This window comes from Opisthocomus hoazin, chromosome 13, assembly GCF_030867145.1.
Source record: "Opisthocomus hoazin isolate bOpiHoa1 chromosome 13, bOpiHoa1.hap1, whole genome shotgun sequence".
Classification (NCBI taxonomy): domain Eukaryota; kingdom Metazoa; phylum Chordata; class Aves; order Opisthocomiformes; family Opisthocomidae; genus Opisthocomus; species Opisthocomus hoazin.
Genome location: NC_134426.1, coordinates 20,877,904 through 20,901,644, shown reverse-complemented (window position 1 = coordinate 20,901,644; position 23,741 = coordinate 20,877,904). Strand labels below are relative to the sequence as shown.

General features: G+C 43.7%; 1 protein-coding gene across 3 annotated transcripts in view; it reads left to right on the top strand.

Annotated features, from left to right (window-relative positions):
• The first annotated feature begins 278 nt into the window (after positions 1–278).
• The window catches only part of GOLGA3 (golgin A3), a 38,059-nt gene continuing 14,596 nt past the window's right edge, over positions 279–23,741 (top strand). The window contains exons 1-14 of one of the 3 annotated variants that reach the window (XM_075434603.1): positions 279–554; positions 2,996–3,351; positions 6,716–6,997; positions 7,874–7,986; positions 8,481–9,169; positions 11,173–11,284; positions 11,900–12,206; positions 12,776–12,978; positions 13,355–13,492; positions 15,322–15,483; positions 16,302–16,670; positions 17,861–17,938; positions 18,890–19,153; positions 19,664–19,758. In XM_075434603.1, the coding sequence (XP_075290718.1) occupies positions 3,219–3,351; positions 6,716–6,997; positions 7,874–7,986; positions 8,481–9,169; positions 11,173–11,284; positions 11,900–12,206; positions 12,776–12,978; positions 13,355–13,492; positions 15,322–15,483; positions 16,302–16,670; positions 17,861–17,938; positions 18,890–19,153; positions 19,664–19,758 (2,945 nt within the window). In that variant the 5' untranslated portion in view covers positions 279–554; positions 2,996–3,218. Of the gene's footprint in view, positions 555–1,027; positions 1,100–2,995; positions 3,352–6,715; positions 6,998–7,873; positions 7,987–8,480; positions 9,170–11,172; positions 11,285–11,899; positions 12,207–12,775; positions 12,979–13,354; positions 13,493–15,321; positions 15,484–16,301; positions 16,671–17,860; positions 17,939–18,889; positions 19,154–19,663; positions 19,759–23,741 lie in introns of those variants that run through there. The other 2 variants (XM_075434604.1, XM_075434602.1) reach the window with 2 other exon arrangements.

Genomic DNA, 23,741 nt, shown 5'->3' with positions numbered 1-23,741 from the left:
GAGCAATACCTGGAAAAGCAGACGAAGTATGTTTACCTAGCAGTTACGTTTAGGGTGACAGTATGACGTTAGAAGGCATTTTCATTACGAAAATAAAAATGATCAGCGCTCTGGGGAGGGGTGGTGATGTGACGTCTGCTTTTCCGTACCCGTTGACTAAACAACGCTCTGGTCCATACGGAGACTCGCAAGGTTAGGAGTAAAATCTGTCCAACCAATGCACTCCCCAGCAGCCCCCACAGAACCCCGGAGCAACGAGACGAGCTGCCACACCGACGGACAAGCTCTGGGAAGCAAACCCCACCAGCCTGCGCGGAGGAGGGAACAGCTGTGTGAAACCCGGCTCCGACGCGCCAGCGCCCGGGGGACTTCTGGGGTGCTCCGTGCCAGAAAGGCGCCGCAGAACTTGGAAGAATCGGTTTGTGAGGAAAGGGCCATCGGGAGTGTCGGCAACGGGAACGGGACGCGGCACCGGACCCCCCCGACACGGGATGCAGGAACGCGACTGATCCAGGTGACGGCGGCTGGGAGGGCCGCGTCGCTTTCACACCCAGGTTTGCTGTTTAATTCACGCACAGGTTTCATTTCGATGTATGCAGGCGGGCTGCCGGCCTCGGGGTCCTGCCCGGAGGGAGCCGGTGCGTCCCCCTCGGCCGGTCTGGCGCTGCCCCTCCGCGGGCTCCCCTCAGGGAGACACGGCCTCGCCGCTCCCGCCCGCCCCCACGGCACGGTCCCGGGCTGGCGCTGAGGGAAGCCCGGCCCGGGTGGCGGGGCCCTGGCTCCCCTTGCCTCCCTCCCTCCGCCCCCGGAAGGGTCCGATCTGGAAACGCCGCCGCCTCTCCGCCGGGCCCGACGGCACCGGCCGCCTCCCGGGCTGCGCCAGGCCGCCGCGGGTCCCCGCCGAGGGGCACCGGGCCCGGCTGTGCGGGGGCGGCGCGGCCGCGGGGCGGAGGGGGCCGCGCCGGGCCCGGCTCTCAGCGGCGGCGGCGCCCGGCTGGCGGCGGAGGGAGAACGGCGTTGCACCGCCGCGCCCTCCCCTTCCCGGCGGAGGCAGCGCCACGTCTCGGGCCGGAGCCGGGAGCTGGGCGGGCGGCCCCAGGTCTGCGGGGATCTCGCCGGGAAGCGGGGCGGCGGGGGCGGCGGGGAAGCGGCGCCCGCCGGAGCGCGGCTGGGGGCGGCCAGGCCCTGCTTCGGGCCGGGGGGTGCGCTCGGGGCGGCTCGCCCCCCCCCGCGGCCTGCCCAGGAGCGGGGAGCGCCTGGCCCGGCCCAGCCCCGGGCCTCCGGAGCCTCTGCCGGCGCCTCGGAGAGGTGCCCCGGCCCCTGCCCAGGGACCCCTCGGCCGTGTCTCGCCGGGCGGCTCCCCAGTGCGTGACCGGGCGCCGCTGCCCTCCTGGCTGTTGGTGTTTTGGGCAAAATCGGTTGTTTTCGTACGGCTCCTTTCGCTGTGAGGTTATTGGTGGGTTCGCGTGGGGTGTGTGCGTGTGCGCCTGCCTGTGCTCAGCACAGAGATACAAAAGGGCTTCGAAGCCAGAGAGCTCTGACCTTTAAATTCGGGAATGAGTGGTGAAGGAGAAAGCCGTTCTTCATCACCCTGATTATTAAGACGTGTTATAGGAGAAGGCTGACAGACCGTCTGACGTTGGCTGGATTTTCCTAAGGTGTAAGCGGTCTGAATGGTGCTTGCCTTTTGTCTGGAATTCCTCCTTGTGGCCTGTCATGTCGTATCTGTTTGCCATACAATGGCTGTTCTTCCAGAAGTTTTTTCATAAGCTTTATTATACAGAAGAGCTTTTAAAATCAATAACAAATCCCAGTGAAGGTGTTAACCTTTCTGTTTGGTGGAGGTTTCTCTTTTAGAAGGGTGCTCCAGGTTTATGGCTCCTTCACAGCTCCCCTGCATAAGGGTCACCTACGTACCCATCTGGTCCTGTGTACCCTGAGCTGTTACAGCTTCAGGAGCCGTTTGGAGATGTCTGGTGGCGTTGTGGGGTGAGCAGGGCGGTTTGGCACAGTAGCAGTTACACAAGGACTCGCTGTAGATACGGGAGGAATGTTGCTCAGAATGTTTGTGTTCATGTAAAAATGCAATTAAAATATTCCTGACTTGACATTCTCCCCACAACCTCCCCCTTTTTTTTAACTGGGGATTTATTATGTTTCTTTAGTAAATAGGAACCATAACGTTTTGTAATCTGAATTCAGCTGTCAGTAACTCTTTGAACAAAATTTAAGTACTTGAACTGACTGTGTACAACAGCTTCTGTCAGATTGTATTAGTTGGCAGGGTCTATACCCAAAGGTAAGATCTGAATGCCTCGAGAATTGTTTGCAAATTCTGTAAACTGTGTTTGGAAATCCTCCTCTTGACTCGCCATAGGAGAAGGCAGCATTGAACTGCAGCCCAGGCCACGTTCTGACTGCCAGCGCATGCTGTAATTAGTCGGTCAGGCTCTGTACAGCGATACATACTCGTTGCTCTGCAGACAAGAAAACAGTAATGACGTAATTTAATTTAAAAAATTAAAAAAAAAATTGGAATTCCATACTGCATTCTAACTAAAGTTATTTAAACTTAAATGGGAGTAGGTCCTTGAAATGAAATATATGGTATGAAAGTCCAGACTGTAATTTACAGAGCAAAATGCTACTCTGAATATTGGTTTGCTTATTAAAGCAGAGGCCAAACAGGCATTTCTATTAAAAGGGACAGTGGTCTGAAATCAGTTGTCTCGCTGAATATTATCTTGTTGCATCATTGTGCTAGTGTATCAATGCTACTAAAAAAAAGTGATTAAAGAAAGCTGTTAAACAGATCACTGCTTATTCACAAAAGCTGGATACTTGGTTATATTGCATTGTCTCTGTTATTAGCCCGTGTCCTGGTTCTGTGTGTTGAAGTTGGGCTGGTGGGTAATCTGCGAGCGTTACTTTCTTTTTAACTTGTATTTTCAAAGCTTTAAGAGATGTTTGTAAATTTGCTCCATTTTTTTTCTAGAGGATGCAGCTCCTTGGTGTTTACAACTTTGGCTGTGAGCTGTTTTCGTGATCTCCTGGAATTACCAGCTGCCTGCTGCACACCAACAGCTGTGAAGCTCAGAACTGCGCTCCTGTGTCACATCTTGATGCTGTTGTTGCTGATGGAGAGAAACAGGACTTGGTAGTTCACTTGGCCGCAAATTATTCAGAAGAGCTTTCCAGGGATCTGGATCATTTTTACCATGGACTCCTCGTCTGTCCAGCAGGACATTCAGCTGGAGAACAGAAGCAGTAATGGGGCCCTTAGCAGCCCTGAAGAACTTTCAGATTGTAAAGCCAAGTCAGATTTGCCAGTCACAACAGATGAAATTAACAGTAAGTTACTTCCTGTGCACCAAATCATTTCCTAATCTTACCCAGGCTTCTCTACAACTGTCTTGTTTTGTTGTTCAGGGGATGCTGAAGGACATTTTTCCTTGAGATCAGGAATTTCTTGTACAGCAGTTTTAAGCAAGTTTGGTGAAGGCTGTGGCTCTGTGTGGGCAAACTGTATTTTGTTTTAAAACTTACTCTTTCAAAACAAACCCAAACTATTAAGTACTGTCAGCAGTTAGTTGAGTATGTGTTGTTCAGGGTGCTACTCTGTCTTCTGATAGTGTTTCCAAGAGCGTATACCTGAAATTCTCTAGAACTAGCAGTTCTGAAATGATTGTTATGGAGTAAGCTCGTGACTGCAGTACTTTATTGTGGCAAAAGAAATTTTCCTAATAAATTAAATTAATTAGGCAAAAAACAAAATGTACTTTATAAGTTTCTGTAAGCTTCCATTTAGATGGATGGAATGTATGGAGATGCTGGCATGTACCCCCCAAATTATCTCAAAAGACAGCTCTATAATAAAATAATCATGCAATTGCTTGCAAGAAACTGAAGAGGGTGCTGATCTGAGTAGATTATAGAATCACACTTAGGTTGCAAGGGACCTGTGTGGGTTGTCTAGTCCAGCCTCATGCACAGAGCAGAGCTGGTTTTGAACCTACATCAGGTTGCTCAGGGCCTTGTCCTGTTGAATTCTGAAAGTCTCTGAAGAGGGAGGTTCAACAGCCTCTCTACCCATTCCAGTATTTAACTGCTTTCAGTGTGAAAATCTTTTCCTCATGTTGAAGTCTCCACGTTTCCACTACAGGTGTCTGAGGCTATGTTGGTATATCGGGATATGGTGGTAGATGGGTGGAGGGCTGTATATGTTGCGGCTGCGTAGATACACAAAAGTACACAGGTTCCTTACGTAAAGGGGGTGATCACGTGGTAAAGTTGTTAGCCTTCTGCCCTCCTCTCATACTACAGATTTGTCATCTTGTCACAGGCAAGAAAGTGGAGACTTTATTTGCATTTCTTACGCTGCCCATTACCAGACTGGCAGAGTGTAGTTGTATGATGATTCATTCATCTTTTATGAAGTTGGAGATCATACGTTCCTGTCTTCTTCTGTGTTGGACATCATCCAAACAATTGAATTGTGGCTTACAAATCGGTCGTGTGTCTTTCTACTTTTTTCAATCTAATTGCGTCTCCTCTCCCACTGTTCTAAACAGACCGCAGTTGTATTGACACTACTGCAATTAAATTACCTTAGTTCAAGGCAGCGTTTAGATTCCTGAGGCCTCAGGAAGTTGCCAGGAAACCATTTCTCCAGAATTTTGCTCCAGCATCTCTTTTGTATATGTATATTGCTCACAGTTGTGAAGATAAAAATGTAAATAAGTTATAAACCTGATGCAGTAATAGCTGCAGTTTCTGAAAGATGGGCAGACACACTATTTCTGAACGTGCGAGGAATCTTCTTATTTTTGGCTTCTTGTGGCTATTCTTAGCACTGACATCTATTTTAAATTTGGTTTTGACAATCTCTTAGTTTTAAAATGCCTCAAACTCTGACTTTGGTTAGCCATTAAAAAGGCAGTCCTGTCATATGTCCTCCTTTGCATCCTTGTTGCACTCATCCCGTCCACTGTGCCTGCATGTGGTTTTGTGACCGCATGGTGAACTAAATCAGCAAACTGATTCAGGGTAAAATGGCCTGAAAATGTTCTCTCTGTGACAAATAAGATACTCAAAAGTGTTTTAATTAAAATCTTAGAGAGCCAATGGGTTTTGGTAACCTAAAGCTGAAAACTTTTCACCTACATTTCATTTCCTCATTTGATTTCCTCTGAGCTGTGCAAACATCTGTGCTGGCTTAAGGGAGAATGCACCACAGAGGTGGGAACAAATGGTTAGGGGTGGAAATTTATCTCTTCCTTTTTAAATTACTTTGAAGTGAAATTTGACTGCACTGAAAAGGAAACCTTCTTCAATAACAAAAGGGAGAACAATTAAAAAGTCATACCTTCCTACATGTAACTTTTTCCCATATGGTTTATTTAATTTCTGGGTACATTTTACTGTTCTCCACATACATGAATGATAATAGCTTTATTTTTGAATTGTTTTGCTTTCAGAAGTTTGTAGTGATTCATTATATGGGGGAGAAAAGTTTAATAGCAGTGTGTTAATGGGCTGGTATAAATCAATAATTAAAGTTTTATTGAATCATTGTAATCAACTTCCAGGTTAGAGAGTATTTCAGCCTATGAATCTTAGAAACAGTTTTGGGAGGATCTGTTTCTCAGTTCTGGTTGGTTTGTTTTGTTCTTTCCCCCCACATCTTCTTTGAGCAGACTTTAAAAAATCCAGACTGCTTATTCAAGTCTGTAGCTCTGAGAGGAGGAAAATATAGAAGGACGAAACTTGATTTTTCCATTTGCAAATACTTTGTGATCATAAATGTTAAATATTTTCAAACATCTTTATGAAAAAATAATGAAATCTTCCATATTATTCCAATGAGTTCCAGTTACACCAGTGGTACGTGGTGTGCGAATGAACAGAAAGATAGTGGCTGTTTCAGGACCTTGCACATTTGAGATCTAGAATAATGCATTTAAAGTTAGATACACATTTTTGTTGCAACAGCAGTTTCATAAAGGTGAACAGTGCCCCGCTGAGTGAAGTAGAAATGTGTGAGAAATCCAAAATATAAACTGTGTTGAACTGGTTTTGAAGATGCGTTTTTCCTGGTGGAGGAGAAAAATATTAGCAAGTGGGGATAAAATTGGTATTAAAGTGGTTCTTGAATTGCCTTTTAATTGGTAGATTTATTATTTTGATACGTGTTAGCTTCGCTACTGTACTTTTGATGAAGATGTCCTATTTAAAAAAAATTAAACTCTGTTTGAAATTGAGAAACTGCTTGGCCCAGGCTGGAAGTTGGGATGGCTTTCTCCCCAGTGCCCAGCAGCATACCAAATAGCTGAATCATTCAGCACAGGCCCACAGTTGCTGAGTCTTATTTGTAGTAGCTTGCCACAGATCACATTACCTACACTTGGTGTTTCATCCTTCTAAACATAACAAGATTTTGAAAGCCATGCGAGGTTTTGAAGATATTCTGTGATCACTTTTGAGGTCCTGCTCGAAGGCAATGTACTAAAGCAAATGAAAGATACTTGTTCTGGTCATTCTAAATGAAGCATCAAAAGTCCTTTATAAAATTCCTCTTGCCAGTTGCTGTCATTATCATCATGTAATTTCTGTATTCTCACAGTCTAAAGGCAATAGTGTAGCATTGTGTTTGGGTGGAAGTGTGAAGATAAATGGGGTGGCTTAAAGTGTAGCTCAGTGAAATTTTCTTTTCCAGCTACCAGTATTAACGTCAGCCAAGTGCCAAATGAAGAGGGAAGTCTGGAGATAAACAGCAAAGTGGACGCCTGCCAGAATGGGCCAGAGTCGCTCTTCCCTGACTCTCCTGTATCTTTTGACCCCACCAGCAGTGCACAGGGTCAAGAGTCGTCTCCAGGTGTGACTGGTTTCCATGACAGCCTAAGGAAGTCTCAGGGAACTAGTGCTGAGGGCATAGTTCTTAGAAAAGAAGCTTTGCAGTCTCTCAAACTAAGTCTTCCCATGCAAGAAACTGAATTGTGTAAGCATCTGTTTATGGTGGTGCCCCTGCTTTCTCCTGCTGCATAAAGCTTTTTACTCTGAACCTGGCTCTAGAATCCTATAACATCATTTAAGCTTGGACTAAACTTCGTTTTTGCAGTAAGCTTTTGCTTTGAACTACTATTAATTTTCTTTCAGTAAACCACCCTCTGCTGCAGCTAAGGCACATGCCTTAGGTTTAAAAATTTTTCTTACACTTGAGGGAAATTAATGCTTTCTGGGGCTGAAGCTATTCTAATCTTCTTGATTATTAGGAGTAACAGGTGACATTAAAAAAAAGAAGACAGAACAGCAGAACCAGGTGATTTTAAGCTACGTATTACAGGGGGGAAGTGAAGAGCAATAAAAGGGAGAGAAAAGGGAAGCCTTGATATTAAGGTGTCTAATGCTTCAGAAGTTTCCTGAAATAATGTTTTTAAAAAGCCTTACTACAGGGAAGATTTAATGTGAGCTAACAAAAAGAAAGAAAATGTTTCTAGGGAACATCTTTCCCTGACCTGTAGGGACTGCATAGGTCTTGCTTAGTTTTATAATTTTAGTACTGTCAGAAGTGCAGGACAGATGAGACTAAATAACAGCAGTAGTTCTGTTCTTGCTGTATAGTTTCTTGTTATATATACATGGAGGAACTACAGCATTTGCAACCTGAGCAACGGAAATACACAGGCTGTATCAATGCTTACACAAGGATATGTTAGAAGAGGGTATTCTGAGGTGCATGCCAGTGGGCTTTCCTTGCGTTCCTTGCTTAAGCATGAAGCATGTTGCTGATGGTAGAAGGGGCTTTTTCCTTTTGCATCACATTTGCCTGTGATGGAGTTTTCTGTTTGACTGTAAAGATGCCTTTCACTTCCAGGCTCAGTAGAGCCTTCACTGCCGCTGGAGAAAGAAGAACAAATAAGACTTCAAGCAAGAAGGCGGCTGGAAGAACAGCTTAAACAATATAGAGTGAAGAGACATCAGGAAAGAGTGAGTACCACACAACAGACCTTCTGCATTCAGTGTGTTGCTGAGAAGCCTGAAAACTTCATCATTTCTGTGCTCTAATTTAATGTTTTCTCTGCTTTGAACATTCAGTAGTTTTCTGAAATGTGAGAAAGCATTTTTTTCTTCTGGATATGAGAAATTTGGTTCTCGTTACCTCACTGGTAATGTACCGTTTTATGCTACTCAAAATAGGGGAAAAAACCCCAAAACTAAAGTAATCTAAATGTTCGATTTTTCCTGTATTTTTCAGTTACCTTTTGGAGTCTACCTTGATCGTTTTCAACAGCATATACTGAGCCTTGACAGCGTTGATTGCTGATGTAATTTAAATTTACCTTGTTTACAAAATGATACATATATTTAAATATTAACATAAAAGTGTAGAGCTTTTATTAAGTTCTATAGCAAAAGAAGTCTTTGATGCTAGTTCAAATGTAACGTTACGGAATTGAATGTTGACTCTTTGTTTCTTTTAGTCTAATCAGTCTACATCCAAAAACCGGCCCTCCAGCACCCTAGATCCTGAGCTGATGTTAAATCCGGAAATCTTGCCAAGAGCTAGCGCTGTAGCAATGACAAAAGAATACTCCTTTATGCGGACCACTGTCCCCAGAGGGCCAAAACTGGGCAGCTTGGGACTTCCAGCATCCTCAAAAGAGAGAAGTTCAAAATCGAAGCCCAGTAAGATCCGGTCCTTGGCTGACTACAGAACTGAAGATTCAGACTCTAGAAATGCTGCTGGGCATTTTGTGGCTACTGATTTGTCTGGTGGGACTCTGAAGCAAAGCAGAAGCGGTCCAGCATCAGTTGTTTCTGAGATTAGTCTACCGTCTGACACGGATGATCGAATAGAGAATTCCTCCTTGGCGGGAGATAGCGTTTCAGAGATTGATGGGAGTGAAGCAGGAATGAGGCTGGATGGAAATGAGAGTGACAGCTCTACTTACAGCAGCGTGTCAGGAAGAGGGCTGTATAACAGTTTACAGAATGCAGAAGGCAAACAGGGTATTCCGTATACGATAAACGGTCAGAAGATACATCCTGATGCAATGGGGCAATTTCCTTCCATCAGTGAGGTGCTACAGGCTGCGGCAGTGGAGTATCAAGCCCAAAAACAAGAAGTTAATGGGGAGGTACAGAGTAGGAGAGACAGTATTTCTAGCAGGTAAGAAAGATCACTGGACAGCGAGGCATTATTAGGCATTATACTTTCTTGATAGGCAGCCTTTTACTCTTACCTTCTGCTAACTTTGGATCTAGTTTTAACTTAGATTCATTGTGATCAAATCTGTTGTTTACTTACAGATTCTAAAAGAAACTGAAAGGTCACTTCACTTGAGTACCAATTTAATAAGTGTATCTTTAGTGAAATATATTTTTGCCACTGACAGTGTTTTAAATGTTCTGCTAGCAGTTGCTTCTGTCTGTATTGACTTTGGAAGCAGGCATTCGTTCACTGAATCACTGATGTGGCATTGGTCTTTAAAGTCTGAAAGTGTAGACATAACTGACTCAGTGATATCTATTATCATACTTTTCCTGATCTATGCATATACCTTTCAGACCTCAAATAGTGATGAAATGTCAGGAGTCTTGTGCTAGATACTCTCATCCTCTTCAGCCCTTTAGAATGAGATTTACCTAGTCTCACAAGCGTATGTGTATACGGTAGGTATTGAACTGTGGTTCAGCAAGTGAGCGGGTGACTGGTGAAACCCTTAACAGAATCACAGAATCACAGAATGGTAGGGGTTGGAAGGGACCTCTGTGGGTCATCTAGTCCAACCCCCCTGCCAAAGCAGGGTCACCTACAGCAGGCTGCACAGGACCTTGTCCAGGCGGGTCTTGAATATCTCCAGAGAAGGAGACTCCACTACCTCCCTGGGCAGCCTGTTCCAGTGCTCCGTCACCCTCAGAGGGAAGAAGTTCTTCCTCATGTTCAGACGGAACTTCCTGTGCCTCAGTTTGTGCCCATTGCCCCTTGTCCTGTCACTGGGCACCACTGAAAAGAGCTTGGCCCCATCCTCCTGACACCCACCCTTCAGATATTTATAAGCATTTATTAGGTCCCCTCGCAGCCTTCTCTTCTTCAGGCTGAACAAGCCCAGCTCCCTCAGCCTCTCCTCGTAAGGGAGATGCTCCAGTCCCCTCATCATCCTTGTATCCCTCCGCTGGACTCTCTCCAGTAGCTCTTCATCTTTCTTGAACTGGGGAGCCCAGAACTGGACAGAGTACTCCAGATGAGGCCTCACCAGGGCAGTGTAGAGGGGAAGGAGAACCTCCCTCGTCCTGCTGGCCACACTCTTCTTGATGCACCCCAGGATCCCATTGGCTTTCTTGGCAGCCAGAGCACACTGCTGGCTCATGGTTAACCTGTCGTCCACCAGGACACCCAGGTCCCTCTCCACAGAGCTGCTCTCCAGCAGGAAATCCTGACATGGTTACTGGCATATAACAATGCAGTTGTGGTTTGTATCAGTTGTCTGCACGTGTGTTTTATACATCCTAATTTTGTAATTACCTTCTTTTTTTCCCCTTCATTGGAATAAAGTGTAGTGCCCCAAGATGTTAAGGTGAAATCAGTTGTCAGCAATTATTCTAGCTGAGACTTAATTCTTACACTAATGAGAGAGAAGAGAAGATTTTGCCCTTTTCCTCTAGACTCCTTGGCTGTACATCAGGGAAGGAGCATAAGGAATCTCTTATACCGAATACCTGTTTTTCCTTCTTTTGCAGCAGCTGTTGGCATTTCTTGGGCACTTTCACATCAAAGCAGACAATTGAGGGACAATAGTTGTGGAGGTTCTGTCCTCCCATTATGTCCATTTGTCTGCTTATAAAGAGATATTGCAGATACAGAATATAGTGATGTCAGCAATGGCACTTTGGTAAAATAACAATATATGGGTGCCACACTAGATTCTAGTTGCTGCAAATACAGGCAACTAATGTATAAAACCTTCGCGTGAATATAATTTCTTTGTATCTTTGGATGATGACAACAGTTGTTTTGCTGTGTTCTAGGTCCATCATAAAGCCAGAAAAAATGTCCTAAATTTCAGGTCATGTGGAGTCTGAGTGTCTCTTAGTTTCAGCTTCACCTTTCTTCAGCTAGCTGAGTGTTGTATTCTAACCCTTTAACTGTGTATGTGATGTCTCTGTCTCCAGTGTCTCTATGGAAAGCTCTGTCGCAGGAACTCATGACGAAATGTTGCAGGTCCTGAAGGAGAAGATGAGACTTGAAGGGCAACTAGAAGCGCTCTCGCTAGAAGCTAATCAGGTAGAAAATGAATTTGAATTTCTGTATTTAGCAAATCATATTAATATGTTAATTAATTTTCAGGAGTCTCCTACTTCTTACTTGTGGGAATTGTTTTGTAAAAACATTGTTGAATCAGGTTATATATTAGGAAACTAACATAGAACTTTACAAGGTACTTTACAAGGATGCTTAAGAGGATAAATATAAAGTTAGTAAAGTCTTCAAAGGGTTTTAAAAAATATGTTTTTTTAAAAAAAAAAGTCAAATTAAGGCAAATTAAGAGAGATGATAAATCCAGAGTAATATTAGCAATGTCTATAATAGCTGTATTTTCTCTTTGTATTGATTGATGATATAACAAATATAACAGAAAGCATTCTTCCTTAAGGTGTGGAAACACGTGTCTTAGGAAAAATCCTGACATGGTTACTGGCATATAACGCTATACATCTTGTTTGTGCTTTCCTCTGTATTTTCTTTGACTATTTGAAATACCTGCCAGGTGAGATGTCACTTTAAAAAAGAATTTTTTACAAGCCTTAGCAAAGCCATTTTGCTGGGCATCTTCTTTAGTCAGCAATTAATGTATTTTCTCTTAAGACTTCTGTATTTTCATTTTTGGGACACATTCAGGCTCTCAAAGAGAAGACTGAGCTACGAGCCCAACTTGCAGCTTTGAACATGAAGCTTCAGGTGCAGATGGAGCACAGCCAAAACAGCCAGCAGAAGCAGGAATCTCTGAGCTCAGAAGTGGCCACATTAAAGCAGTCTTGCTGGGATCTGGAACAAGCAATGGCTGACCTGCAAAGTGCTTTGGAAGCAAAGAATGCTAGTTTGGCTTCTTCAAATAATGATTTGCAGTTAGCAGAGAAGCAGTACCAAAGACTCCTGCTGAAGGTTGAAGATATGCAAAAAAATGTTCTCACCAGAGACAGCACAGGTGGGAATGACGTAAATGTCAATCTTTAAAATTTGTTATTCCATAAATTATTTTATTTCAACATAATTCTGAAGTCCTGAAGCAACAAGGAATTTTAATTTGTGTTTCATTGATGTCATACTAATAAAAGTGGTCTGAATTTTAAGATTATTGTTTTTTATTTTGTGTCACAAATGTGCCACAGTTTGCAAGCTGCCACTGCCAGCCTGGGGAGGGAGGCATAAATAGTCTAGTAACCGCTTGATGGTTTTTAGAAAATTGTACAATTATTAGTTTGTAATGATGACTCTACATGTCAGGATGCCTGCTTCCTGATTTTTAATTAGTTCATATGTTCTGCCACTTAACGAACTTTGAATGCTTAAAGTGATTATTTTCATTTTGTCCTGCTTATGACCTGATACCAGGTACCATATACCTGATACCAGGAACCATATACGTTCTTGTTCAAAAAGAAAGAGAAAAAAAAAAGAAAAAGCTATGAATATAGCAACAAGCCATGAAAATGTGTGCATAAAAATAGAACGATGGAGTGAGCTAGTCCACATTCTCTATTTTTCTTTTCCTAGTTCATGATCTGCGACAGCAGTTGGCTTCCTTGCAGAGCCAGCTTCAGAAGGTGCAGCTGGAACGGACCACACTGACCAATAAGCTAAAGGCATCTGAAACGGAAATCACATCACTCCAAAATGTGCGGCAGTGGTACCAGCAGCAGCTTGTACTAGCACAGGAGGCTCGTGTCAGGCTGCAGAGCGAGATGGCCAATATACAGGTATTACACTTTACATGCATATAGGAGGACTGCGAATCTGTTCTTTTTTTATGTTAGTTTTATCCAGAGGACATTGTTTATGATTTTGGACAAGGGAGACGGTCTCATTTGTGTGTTCTTCAGGTGGAGAGCAGGCGAGGAGGGTGTTTTGGTTTTCATCATGAGGTGTTAGTTTACGTTAATGCTGAGGCATCAGTTCAACCAAAGCACTTGGCCTTCTGTGGATGAAGAGATGTAGTGCCATGAAAGTAGTAGCTGAGATAAGGCACAGATAGATTCAATGTGATGATTTTTTTTCTGAAACTCTTAAACTTGCTAGCCAAATTTTGACTGTTGGCATTAATCTGTGAATTTTTTTTTTAATTCCTTCCTTTAGGCTGGGCAAATGACCCAAGCAGGTATGTTGGAACATCTCAAACTAGAGAATGTGGCACTGTCTCAGCAGCTGACGGAAACCCAGCACAGATCCATTAAAGAAAAGGAACGTATTGCAGCACAGCTGCAAAATATTGAGGTACGGTTGTAGGTGGTCTTGGTGAATTATGTTCTGCCTAGGTTGTGTTTTTAGGTTTTGCAAACTCAAGGATATTCAGGCAAAGTAACATAGAATTCTTACGAATTGATTCAAATGCTGCATTATAGAAACAGGAAATATTTCAGAGCAAATAAATTTGCATGACATTACAAACAGTAGGAGGGAACAAGGTCATATATTTCCCATTCCAAGGTGATACTTGCTTTTTCAGCTCTGGTGTTTGTTTTTAATTGAATTTTAAAGGTGGATGTAGATGTTCTCCTTTGCCCATTCATGAACTTTTTCAAGAGAAAACTTAACTGGAAGTTAAACGAAGTCAATAAAGTGCTTCTTAAGTGTGTGAAATTGCTTAGTACTCAGGTTTGCTTCTTGCCCTCCAGTAAGAAAAGATGGGCAAAATCTCAAGTGCAATAAGCTCACTTTCAAAGTACATAGAACCTTAAATCCCATTGAATTTCAGTGACATTCCTGCTTCTAAGTCTCAAAGAGCAGTAAAGCAGCAGGTAAGTGGAAGCACCCCATCTCCGGTGTGTTGCATTAGAAGGGATAAAGGAGTCTGATAAGCGGCAAAAGGAAAGCCCTCCCATTAAGTCACGAGGTTCAGAGCAGACCCCCTTGTGTTCTAAACTCTGTCTCGGAGAGGAGTCTAGGTGCGGCTGGGATCTACTCCTAGTCCCAGACTTGGTCAGCGGTTTATGTCTAAAGAGTTAAGTGTGTAGCCACTTATCAGACTCAACTTGCCTGTCGGAGCCCCTCCAAGGACTTTCACTGAAACAGTTTCCCAAAGGTGAAACAATAGGTAATTTATTCAAGCAACAGGTATCACAGATTCAGGATTGCCATTGATAAATGCACTGTCTACAAAAGTTGAGGTCAAGGTAATAGTTTAGAGCTTTAGTTAACAATGTGTTCCTGGGGATACATCTGACAAAGTCAGAGGCACAACTCTTACCAAAAAGGCATCCCTTCTTGGGGGGGGGAGAGAGGTTCAGGACCGTCGACCCATCCATCAAGTAATGTTCTCGCTTGGCTTCTCCTCCCAAAGAGAGTTTTCAAGTGCCAGTTTTTATACGTTTGAAAATCTTTTGGCGAGGTGGGACTAAGTCTATTACTATGTGTCGATTTGCTCTTGGCATGGAATGTTGTGTTGTCAGAAGCGAGACTCCTATGGAGCAGGCATCTTGGTATGTGCTCAGGGGGGCCAAATGTTTAAGCAACATCTGGCTGTGCAGCCTCCGTCACATCCCGGAGATTACTTGATTAACAGTGGTGGCCTATCCCCCTTTTCTTCTGTCTGGTAAGATAAGCACAAGTCAATTGCTCCCTTTGTTAACTCCTCGGCTCTTTGCGCCTGAGTCCAAGCATGTCATTGAGAAGTCCGGCAAGGCCATGACCAAACGGTGTTACTAATAGTGGTTGTGTAAATGACAGGAATTGCTATTTCATGATGTAGCTACAGCATCCAAGGAATCTCTTTTGTTTCCGAATTTTTCCCAATAGCTTGTTTTTAATAAAGATTCTTTTTCTTCACATCTTGTTTCATCAATTTAGATAGGACATGGTGTTATTTAAGAGGAATTCAGATTGTCACAAGTATACAAGACATTCACTGTTATTCTAAAGTGTCTCAAGTATATGAATGGGTGACTTCAGTAAAGACATACAGGTGTGTAAGGCAGACATCAGAATTGTTTTTGCTTGTGTCTTTTATCTAGAAATTTTCTTGATATTTTATTTTTCTTTTGTTTTTCCTGCTCCTCCTCCTCCATTAAAATGGTAGAAGTTAATTCCTCATTTTTTCTGTGCAGGCTGACATGTTAGATCAAGAAGCTGCCTTCATGCAGATCCAGGAGGCTAAAAACATGGTAGAAGAAGACTTGCAGAGAAAACTAGAGGAGTTTGAGGATGAGAAAGAACAGCTTCAGAAAATGGCTGATTCTGCAGCAACATTGGAGCAAGAATTGGAACAGGTGAGACTGTTGTTAGGCAACTTCCCAAGAGTTTGAAGGGAAATACTTACTTGGCTGGAAACGGCAACAGTAAATAAATACTGAGCTCTGAACTTTTTTTAAAAACCTGGAAGAGTGCTGCAAAAATAAAGTCCATATCAAAGTCACTCTGTCCCAGGTGAAAAAGCTCTGGTTTTTTTTAGCTATCTCAGTAACAGTACTTTTTTGAAATTTCAGAACTACTGTCTTGCAGATGTTAGGGGTTTGTGGTTTTTTTTAGTGAATTCAGTATGTGATTAGTCTAAATATACATAAGAAGTATAGATCCAAGTTTAAAGTTGTTAGGCAGCCAGGATATCATTATATACACTTACAGAGTAATAAATCTGCACTTTGCTACAGAATCCTGCTTTAACCTTGTAACATTACAAAGGCAGCATGTCAAGGGCTGGAATGAGATGAAGTGTGTGATAGTTGAGTATTATACTCCATGTAATTATATGGTGTTATCATTAATAACACTGAATTTAACCAGTATGTCTACTGTGGACACATTTTTCAAATAAAAATTTAGAATACTGTGAATCTTACTTAAGAATATTTTAGGTTTGTCGTTCTGGTCATTGCTTAGCCTGTAAGGTTACAGATGCTGCAGAAGGCAATCAATGCAATTAATAAAGCAAATAGAAGTGGCCTACGAAAGTTAAAAAATATTTTCACCTTCTGCTGTCTTCTCCTAGAAGGTAAAATATTAGTTAAAATTTTTAATTTGATTGGAGTGCATTTGCAAATATAACATTCATTTTGTGTCAATTTAATCTTAAAATACTTCTTCTCAGGTCAAGTTGACTTTGCATCAGCGAGACTTGCAGCTTGCATCTTTACAGCAAGAACACCTAGACCTAATGAAGCAATTCACCCTGACCCAAGAGACATTGCACACCAAAGAGCAGTCACTGGATGACCTGCAAACACAGTATGATGGACTGAAGGCCAGATTAGAAGAGTTCCAAAGTGATGCTACTTCTAAAGATGACATGATTCAGTATTTGCAGAATGAGAAGATTGTCTTGGAAGTAGCTCTGCAGGCAGCAAAAGCAAGCAAAGAACAACTTGACAAAGAAGCAATGCGCCTTGGAGAAGATACAGAAGTAGCATCACAAATCTTGGATCAACTGAGGCAAGAAATGGCAATCAAATCAAGCCAGGTGATGAATCCCTAGAAGTATCTTATTTAAAATAGCTGTTGCAGGGAAGTATTGCCACAGGCACATGATAGAGCCAGCTGCATGAGAGGAGATGGGTACATGCGAGTTTGTATACATGTGTAGTTGCAAGATTCAGATAGTGGGATCAATTCTCTCATTTCTTCCATGTTGGTAGACTCTCTGACACTTACATCCTGTTACATCATTGGTGAGCTTACAGTTTAATTTCCCTTGGTATCAATATGGGTTTATGCATTTGTGTGGTATGGGATGGGAGGCTGAGGTTAACTGATCTTGTTCTGTCTGCTTGCAAGAGCCACCATCTCTCTAAAATCTATCAGTTTTAAAAAGAAAGGATTTTGAGTACAGATCACATTTTTGGGAGTAATCTTTTAGTGTGCTGCTTTTCTGTGGCACTGTGGGCCAGACATCTTGCTTATGCAGTAACCTGGTCATGTTTAGTTATGCCCTTCTCTTGAAACAATATAGCAGGGTTTGCTTTTGCATATTGCCGTATACCAACTGAGGCTCTTTTCTAGTCACTGAACTATTTTACAAGACCAAGCCTAATGCATGTGCTTATTCTTTTTGTGGCTGCTTTAAATTATTGTGACTCTTCCTTTCACACCTTAGTTTGATAGTCATGTAGGTGCTGTATCTTTTAGAGCATCCAGGCTCCATAGCAAGAGCTTTCTTTTCGAATCCTGGTAATGATGCATTCCTGGTAATCTTTAGAGAATTGTTTTGAAGATAATAATGGGACTTGTTAGTATTACCAATGGAAGTATTGAGGAACTATGGAAATATACTTAACATAGAGGAGTTTTTTCCCTTCAATGAACCAGCTGGTTTCTCTGATCTTCATGTATGTGTGAACACGTGCCATCCAAATACAACATATGTACACTAATGATGCATATTAAAACTTGAATGGCAGGATAAGAGGACTTCGTGCATTCCTGAGGGTTCAAGGCTCACTGTGTGTTGACCTGTGTGAATGTATTTCAGTATAAAACATTGTGTTATCTGACAGTGCCATTGAGATGCCTAGTGAGAAACAGGATCCTCATTAGAATAGGCAACTGGTACAAGTACAGCAAAAGATACCGTCACTGCTTGAAATAACATAGAAATATTATATTTGGCATGTAAAGCAACATGTTTGCTTTTCTTTTTTTCCCCTCTGACAGGTAGAAAATCTGCAAAAAGAAAATGCCAGCCTTAAAAAACAGGTTCAAAAAGTGAAGGAACAGTTCCTGCAGCAGAAGGTAAGCAAAAGCAAACTATTTCAAAGAAATAAAACCAAAGAATATACTTTTTTACAGTGAAGGCTTGTACTTCCTGGGGGGTTTGTGAGGAAACTTAAATCAATTTTTTGTATCAGAGAACTTTGTGACATATTTATACAGTTTCTGTATTTTGTACAGTTGAGGTTTTATCTGTAACTAACATAAAAGCAGATCCACCAACCAATTCATGCTTTCATTGGACTTCAGGGAGTTTGCCAAATGATCCACTCTATAAAATCTCTCTGGTTTGTTGATTCTAGATTTGCTTTTGCAGAAGCACTTGTGAATAGCTTCAAGTGTCATCATTTTCCTCAGCTTTGAAAAATGATAGTTGCTGCAGTAATCAATAAGTGCTTTATTGCAAATTTTATTCTGAATTTACACAGTTTTGAAACTGTTATATCATTGGTGTTGCACATATATGTCTTATGTATAGGGTGGCATCATTAATTTACTGCTTGATTGCTTGTTAACCTAATGCCACAGATTGTTTTAGTTTGTTAAGTTTAAGTTTGGTAGGGCTGTTTAAACTGTCAGTCACAGTTAAGCCCCTTTGTCATGGCACAAGTTATTAATTGTGTGCATGGGCTGGTTAATTTTTTACAATGTTTAATTTTAAAAAAGGGCCCATAATTAGTGCTGTTCCATAAAGAATGTGAAGAGGAGTATCCCATACTGCTATAAACACTCTTACTCAGAGTTTTTTGGTGAACTGCTGATACATAGTGGCATTTGATATCTGAGCTTACATAAAAATCTTTCACTGAGAGTAAATATGTTACAGAAGATGATGCTGGTTTGTATTCTTTGACGCACACATGCCCCCCCCAAACTAAAAGAATATGAGTAAATACTTTGTAGTAAATTACTCTTAAATTTGTAAAGCTGTAACAGAGGTGACATTGTTCTCTTGAAACTCTTGTGTCCAAGGTAATGGTGGAAGCTTATCGAAGAGATGCAAGTTCTAAGGACCAGCTGATTAGCGAGCTGAAAGCTACAAAGAAGCAGCTGGACTCAGAAGTGAAAGAGTTAAAACGAGAGCTACTGAAAATTCAAGTTGAAAAACAGTCGCTTGAATCCGAACACTCAAAACTACAGAAGGAAGTATCTCAGGTTCACCGCCAGATGGTGGAAATAGAAAATCATCTTCAGTCAGTGCAGAAAGAACGAGACGATATGGAAACACGCCTACAGGTATGGAAAATGTTAAGCTTTGGATTCTGAGAGTGTTATATCAAGGATACATTGGTATTTCTATTACATTTGGAAAGAAACAGAATGACCACCTGCACGTTAAGGTTCTTGGTTACATGTTTAATATTGTCTATACATTTGAGTATATACCTACCAAAATTCTGTAAATACATGACCACTTGTTAACATCTCATGTATGTCAGTGGGGAGAAGCATGCTACAGGAGTGGTAGAGGTGTGATGTGGAAGCAGTTTCACTGGTCCCAAAGTGAACTCCACCCGAGAGCAAGGACCACACTTGAACTCTGTTCGTACATGTTATGGTGGTGGCCACAGAGGGAAGGATTAAAGATATAAAAGGGAAAGAGAAAGGAGATCGAGAACCTTGGGACGGTTGATATTTAGAGATGACAATAATTTTGAAATGTTATGCTTATTCTTTTATAACCCAACATACAGTAAACATGCTTTTGTTCTCACTCTCATGGGTGTTTTTTTCCTTCCTATTAAGTCTTTACAGTTCGATAAGGAACAAATGGCATCTCTTGCTGAGGCAAATGAGGCATTAAAACAACAAGTAGAACAAATGCAAGAAGAAGCAAAAAAGTAAGTGTGCTTTTATCACAGACAAAAGAACTACAGCATTTGTTTTTTCCTATTAACCTTTTTAGCAATCAGTCCTTTCCTATTCCCTAGTCTTTCCTTTGGGAAATGTAAGTAGTCAGAGAGTCAGTCACATCCATGGCAAAGTGTTGGTTGCATGCTACACAAGAGTTGCAGCTTCTCCTTTGATTCATTTACGCCTTTAACCAGCAGTCTCTGACATACAACATACATAGTGGAGCTATTCCTAATTACCATTCACAGAATTTTAGCCTTGTCCTGGGTTTGGCCAGGACAGAGTTAATTTTCACCGGACTCCAGGAAGGGGCACAGCCGGGGGGTGGGGGCTGACCCCACCTGGCCAAACAGAGCCCGGTATTCCATATTCCATACCCTGTGACGTCACGCTGGGTTCTGGTGTGGGGGGACGGCGCAGCGGGGACTCACTCACGGCTCGGGAGCGCGCGGCGCCGGTCCTGTTCGGGACAGCGGCTGTCTGGGTCGTGCGGTTCGTTGTTGTGTTTTCTCCTTATTTGTACCGTTGTTGTTACTGTTCCCTCTGTTAAACTGCCCTTATCCCGACCCACCAGTTTCTGCCTCTTTCTTTTCATTCTCCTCCGCACCGCGGCAGGGGGAGGAGCGGCCGCGTGGCGCTTTTTGTTGCTGGCGGCAGCCGAAACCAAAACATTAAATTGGCGCCCAAACGTGGGGCGGGGATAACGGAGCAGTGTGTGTTAAAACAGCTTTCTTAAATTTTGTTAAATTTTGTTATACGCATTTTTCTGTGTTAAATAGTCGCCAGTAAAAATGTTTCCGACTTTGTTCAGATGGCTCTGGTATCTCAATCCTTACTTGTAGTATGTATTCACTGCTGTGCTGTTTGTTACCTCGGGGAAAAAGATCAGGATGACTATTTTGCTGTACTGTATGATATCAACTTATGACATGATAACATCACTGTGCATGAAATTAGGCTTGTATTTGCATGCAGCACTGCGGTCATTTCCGTACCTCGGATCCTATGTCTTAGAATTTGTGAATAATCAAACCCAATCTGTGGGGAAAACTGAAGGGGATACCTTCCCCCACTCTTTCGCCCCCCCTCTTTCCCTCAGGCTAGTCCTAACGGCTTTTGAGAATTTCGAGTACCCATGGGATGCTCAGGCCAGCACTCTCCTTTTGTTCTGCCTCCTGAATGGGTTTTGGGTCTTGTTTAGGGTTAAGCAAGTAGTTAAGAACATCATGCAGAGACCTGCACCAGGGCTGGATAGCTCTGAGTGGCTGGGTGTGTGGGACACCATGGGCAAGTACCTAGGGCAGTGGGCACCCCCGGTGTCTTTGAAACTCACCCCCGAACAAGTACAGAATCTGGACAAACTAGTAAAATATCTGCAAAAAGTGTGCTGCCAACCTGGGAACTCCAGAGAGACACAAATCACCGCAATGTGCTGGGGTCTGGCCCATGCCTACCGAGCCCTGTTCAACCTGATTCAGTGCCCTAAAGGGGAAGGGGGGGGAAACGAAGCGGCAGGCACTGGCGCTGCCCCCCCAGCCGGCCCTGCAGCCCCTCCAGCCCAGCAGGCAGTCACAGGCCCCCCGACCGGCACCACTGCTGCCACAGCTGCAGGGTCTGCCTCGGTTTCCCTGGCAGGCACAGCAGCTGCTCCAGCCCCAGCTCCAGCAGCAGGCATCGTAGCTGAGCCCAGTGACCAACCTGTGCCAGTAGCAGTCGACCCTGTAAAACTAAAGAAAAATGCAAAGAGAGCAGATCGCTCCGGGAGGGTTGACGATGAGCCAGGGTCATCACGGGAGATAGAGATCATCACCTGGTCCCTGTCCCTGGGTGAGCTGCGAGACATGCGGAAAGATTTCAGCCGCCACCCAGACAAGCACATTGCCACCTGGCTGCTGCAGTGCTGGGATAATGGGGCCAGCAGCTTGGAATTAGAGGGCAAGGAAGCCAAGCAGCTGGGATCCCTGGCCAGGGATGGGGGCATTGACAAGGCCATTGGGAAAAGGAACAAGTCCTCAGCCTCTGGAGGAGACTTCTGTCAGGCGTGAGGGAGAGGTACCCCTTCAGTGATGATTTTGTATGCTATCCTGGCAAGCGGACCAATATGGAAAGGGGTATTCAGTACTTGAGGGAATTGGCTGTGCGGGAGCTGGTTTACTGTGACACAGACGATGAGCAGGTACCCACAGACCCAGATGAACTCCAGTGCTCACAATCCATGTGGAGGAAGTTTGTGCGGAGCGCACCCTCCTCATATGCCAACTCACTGGCAATTGTAAACTGGAAAGGTAAAGAGGCACCAACAGTGGATGAGGTGGCTGTCAGACTCTGGCAATATGAGGAAAGTCTCTCTTCCTCCCTTGTCTCAGCTGTGGAGAAACTGGTCAAGTGACTAGAAAAGAATATGTCCTACTCCCCACCTGAACGGGCCAGTGTCTCACCTATTAGGGGCAAGCGTTTCCCTGCTCAGGAGAGGGAATACAGAGGCTACACACCACGGGGTACCCTGTGGTTCTACCTGCGTGACCACGGAGAGGACATGAGGAAATGGGATGGAAAACCCACCTCAAGTCTAGAGGCACGAGTGCGTGAGTTGCGAGGTAAAACAATCACAAAAGGGGATTCTTTTAGGAAAAATGCCGCTCCAGTTTCCAGCAGTCAGCTCTCCAGACCAGGTAGACAGTTTGATCTTGATTCCGATCCTCTGGAGGGGACCTCCAAGTCATTTTTACAGCAGGTGAGCAGCAATTTCTCTGACCAGGATTAGAGGGGCCCTGCCTTCAGCCAGGTGGAGGAAAGGGACAACCGTGTTTATTGGACGGTGTGGATTTGGTGGCCTGGCACGTCAGATCCACAAGAGTATAAAGCTCTAGTGGACACTGGTGCACAGTGTACTTTAATGCCATCAGAGTTCAAAGGGTCAGGGTCCATTTGTATTTCTGGAGTGACAGGGGGGTCCCAAGAGCTAAGTGTACTGGAGGCTGAAGTGAGCCTCACTGGGCAGGACTGGCAGAAGCACCCCATTGTAACTGGCCCCAAGGCTCTGTGCATCCTTGGGATAGACTAAGGAGAGGGTATTTCAAGGACCCAAAGGGGTATCGGTGGGCTTTTGGCATAGCTGCTGTGGAGACGGAAGAAATTAAACAGCTGTCCATTTTGCCTGGTCTCTCGGAGGATCCTTCCGTTGTGGGGTTGCTGAGGGTTGAAGAACAACAGGTACCCATCGCAACCACAACGGTGCACCGGTGACAGTATCGTACCAACCAAGACTCCCTTTTCCCCATTCATCAGCTGATCCGTCAACTGGAGAGTCAAGGAGTGATCAGCAAAACTCGCTCACCCTTTAATAGTCCCATATGGCTAGTGAGAAAATCTACTGGAGAGTGGAGACTGACAATAGACTACCGTGGCCTGAATGAAGTCACACCACTGCTGAGTGCTGCCGTGCCAGACATGCTAGAACTTCAATATCAGCTGGAGTCAAAGGCAGCCAAGTGGTATGCTACAATTGACATCGCTAATGCATTCTTCTCCATCCCTTTGGCAGCAGAGTGCAGGCCATAGTTTGCTTTCACCTGGAGGGGCATCCAATACACCTGGAATCGACTGCCCCAGGGGTGGAAACACAGTCCCACCATTTGCCATGGACTAATCCAGACTGCACTGGAAAAGGGTGAAGCTCCAGAACATCTGCAGTACATCGATGACATCATTGTATGGAGTGACACTGCGGAGGAAGTTTTTGAGAAAGGGGAGAAAATAGTTCAGATCCTTCTGAAAGCCGGTTTCGCCATTAAGCGAAGTAAAGTCAAGGGACCTGCGCAAGAGATCCAGTTTTTGGGGATAAAATGGCAGGATGGGTGCCGTCAAATCCCAATGGATGTCATCAACAAAGTAGCAGCTATGTCTCCACCAACCAGCAAAAAGGAAGCACAGGCCTTCTTAGGTGTTGTGGGTTTTTGGAGGATGCACA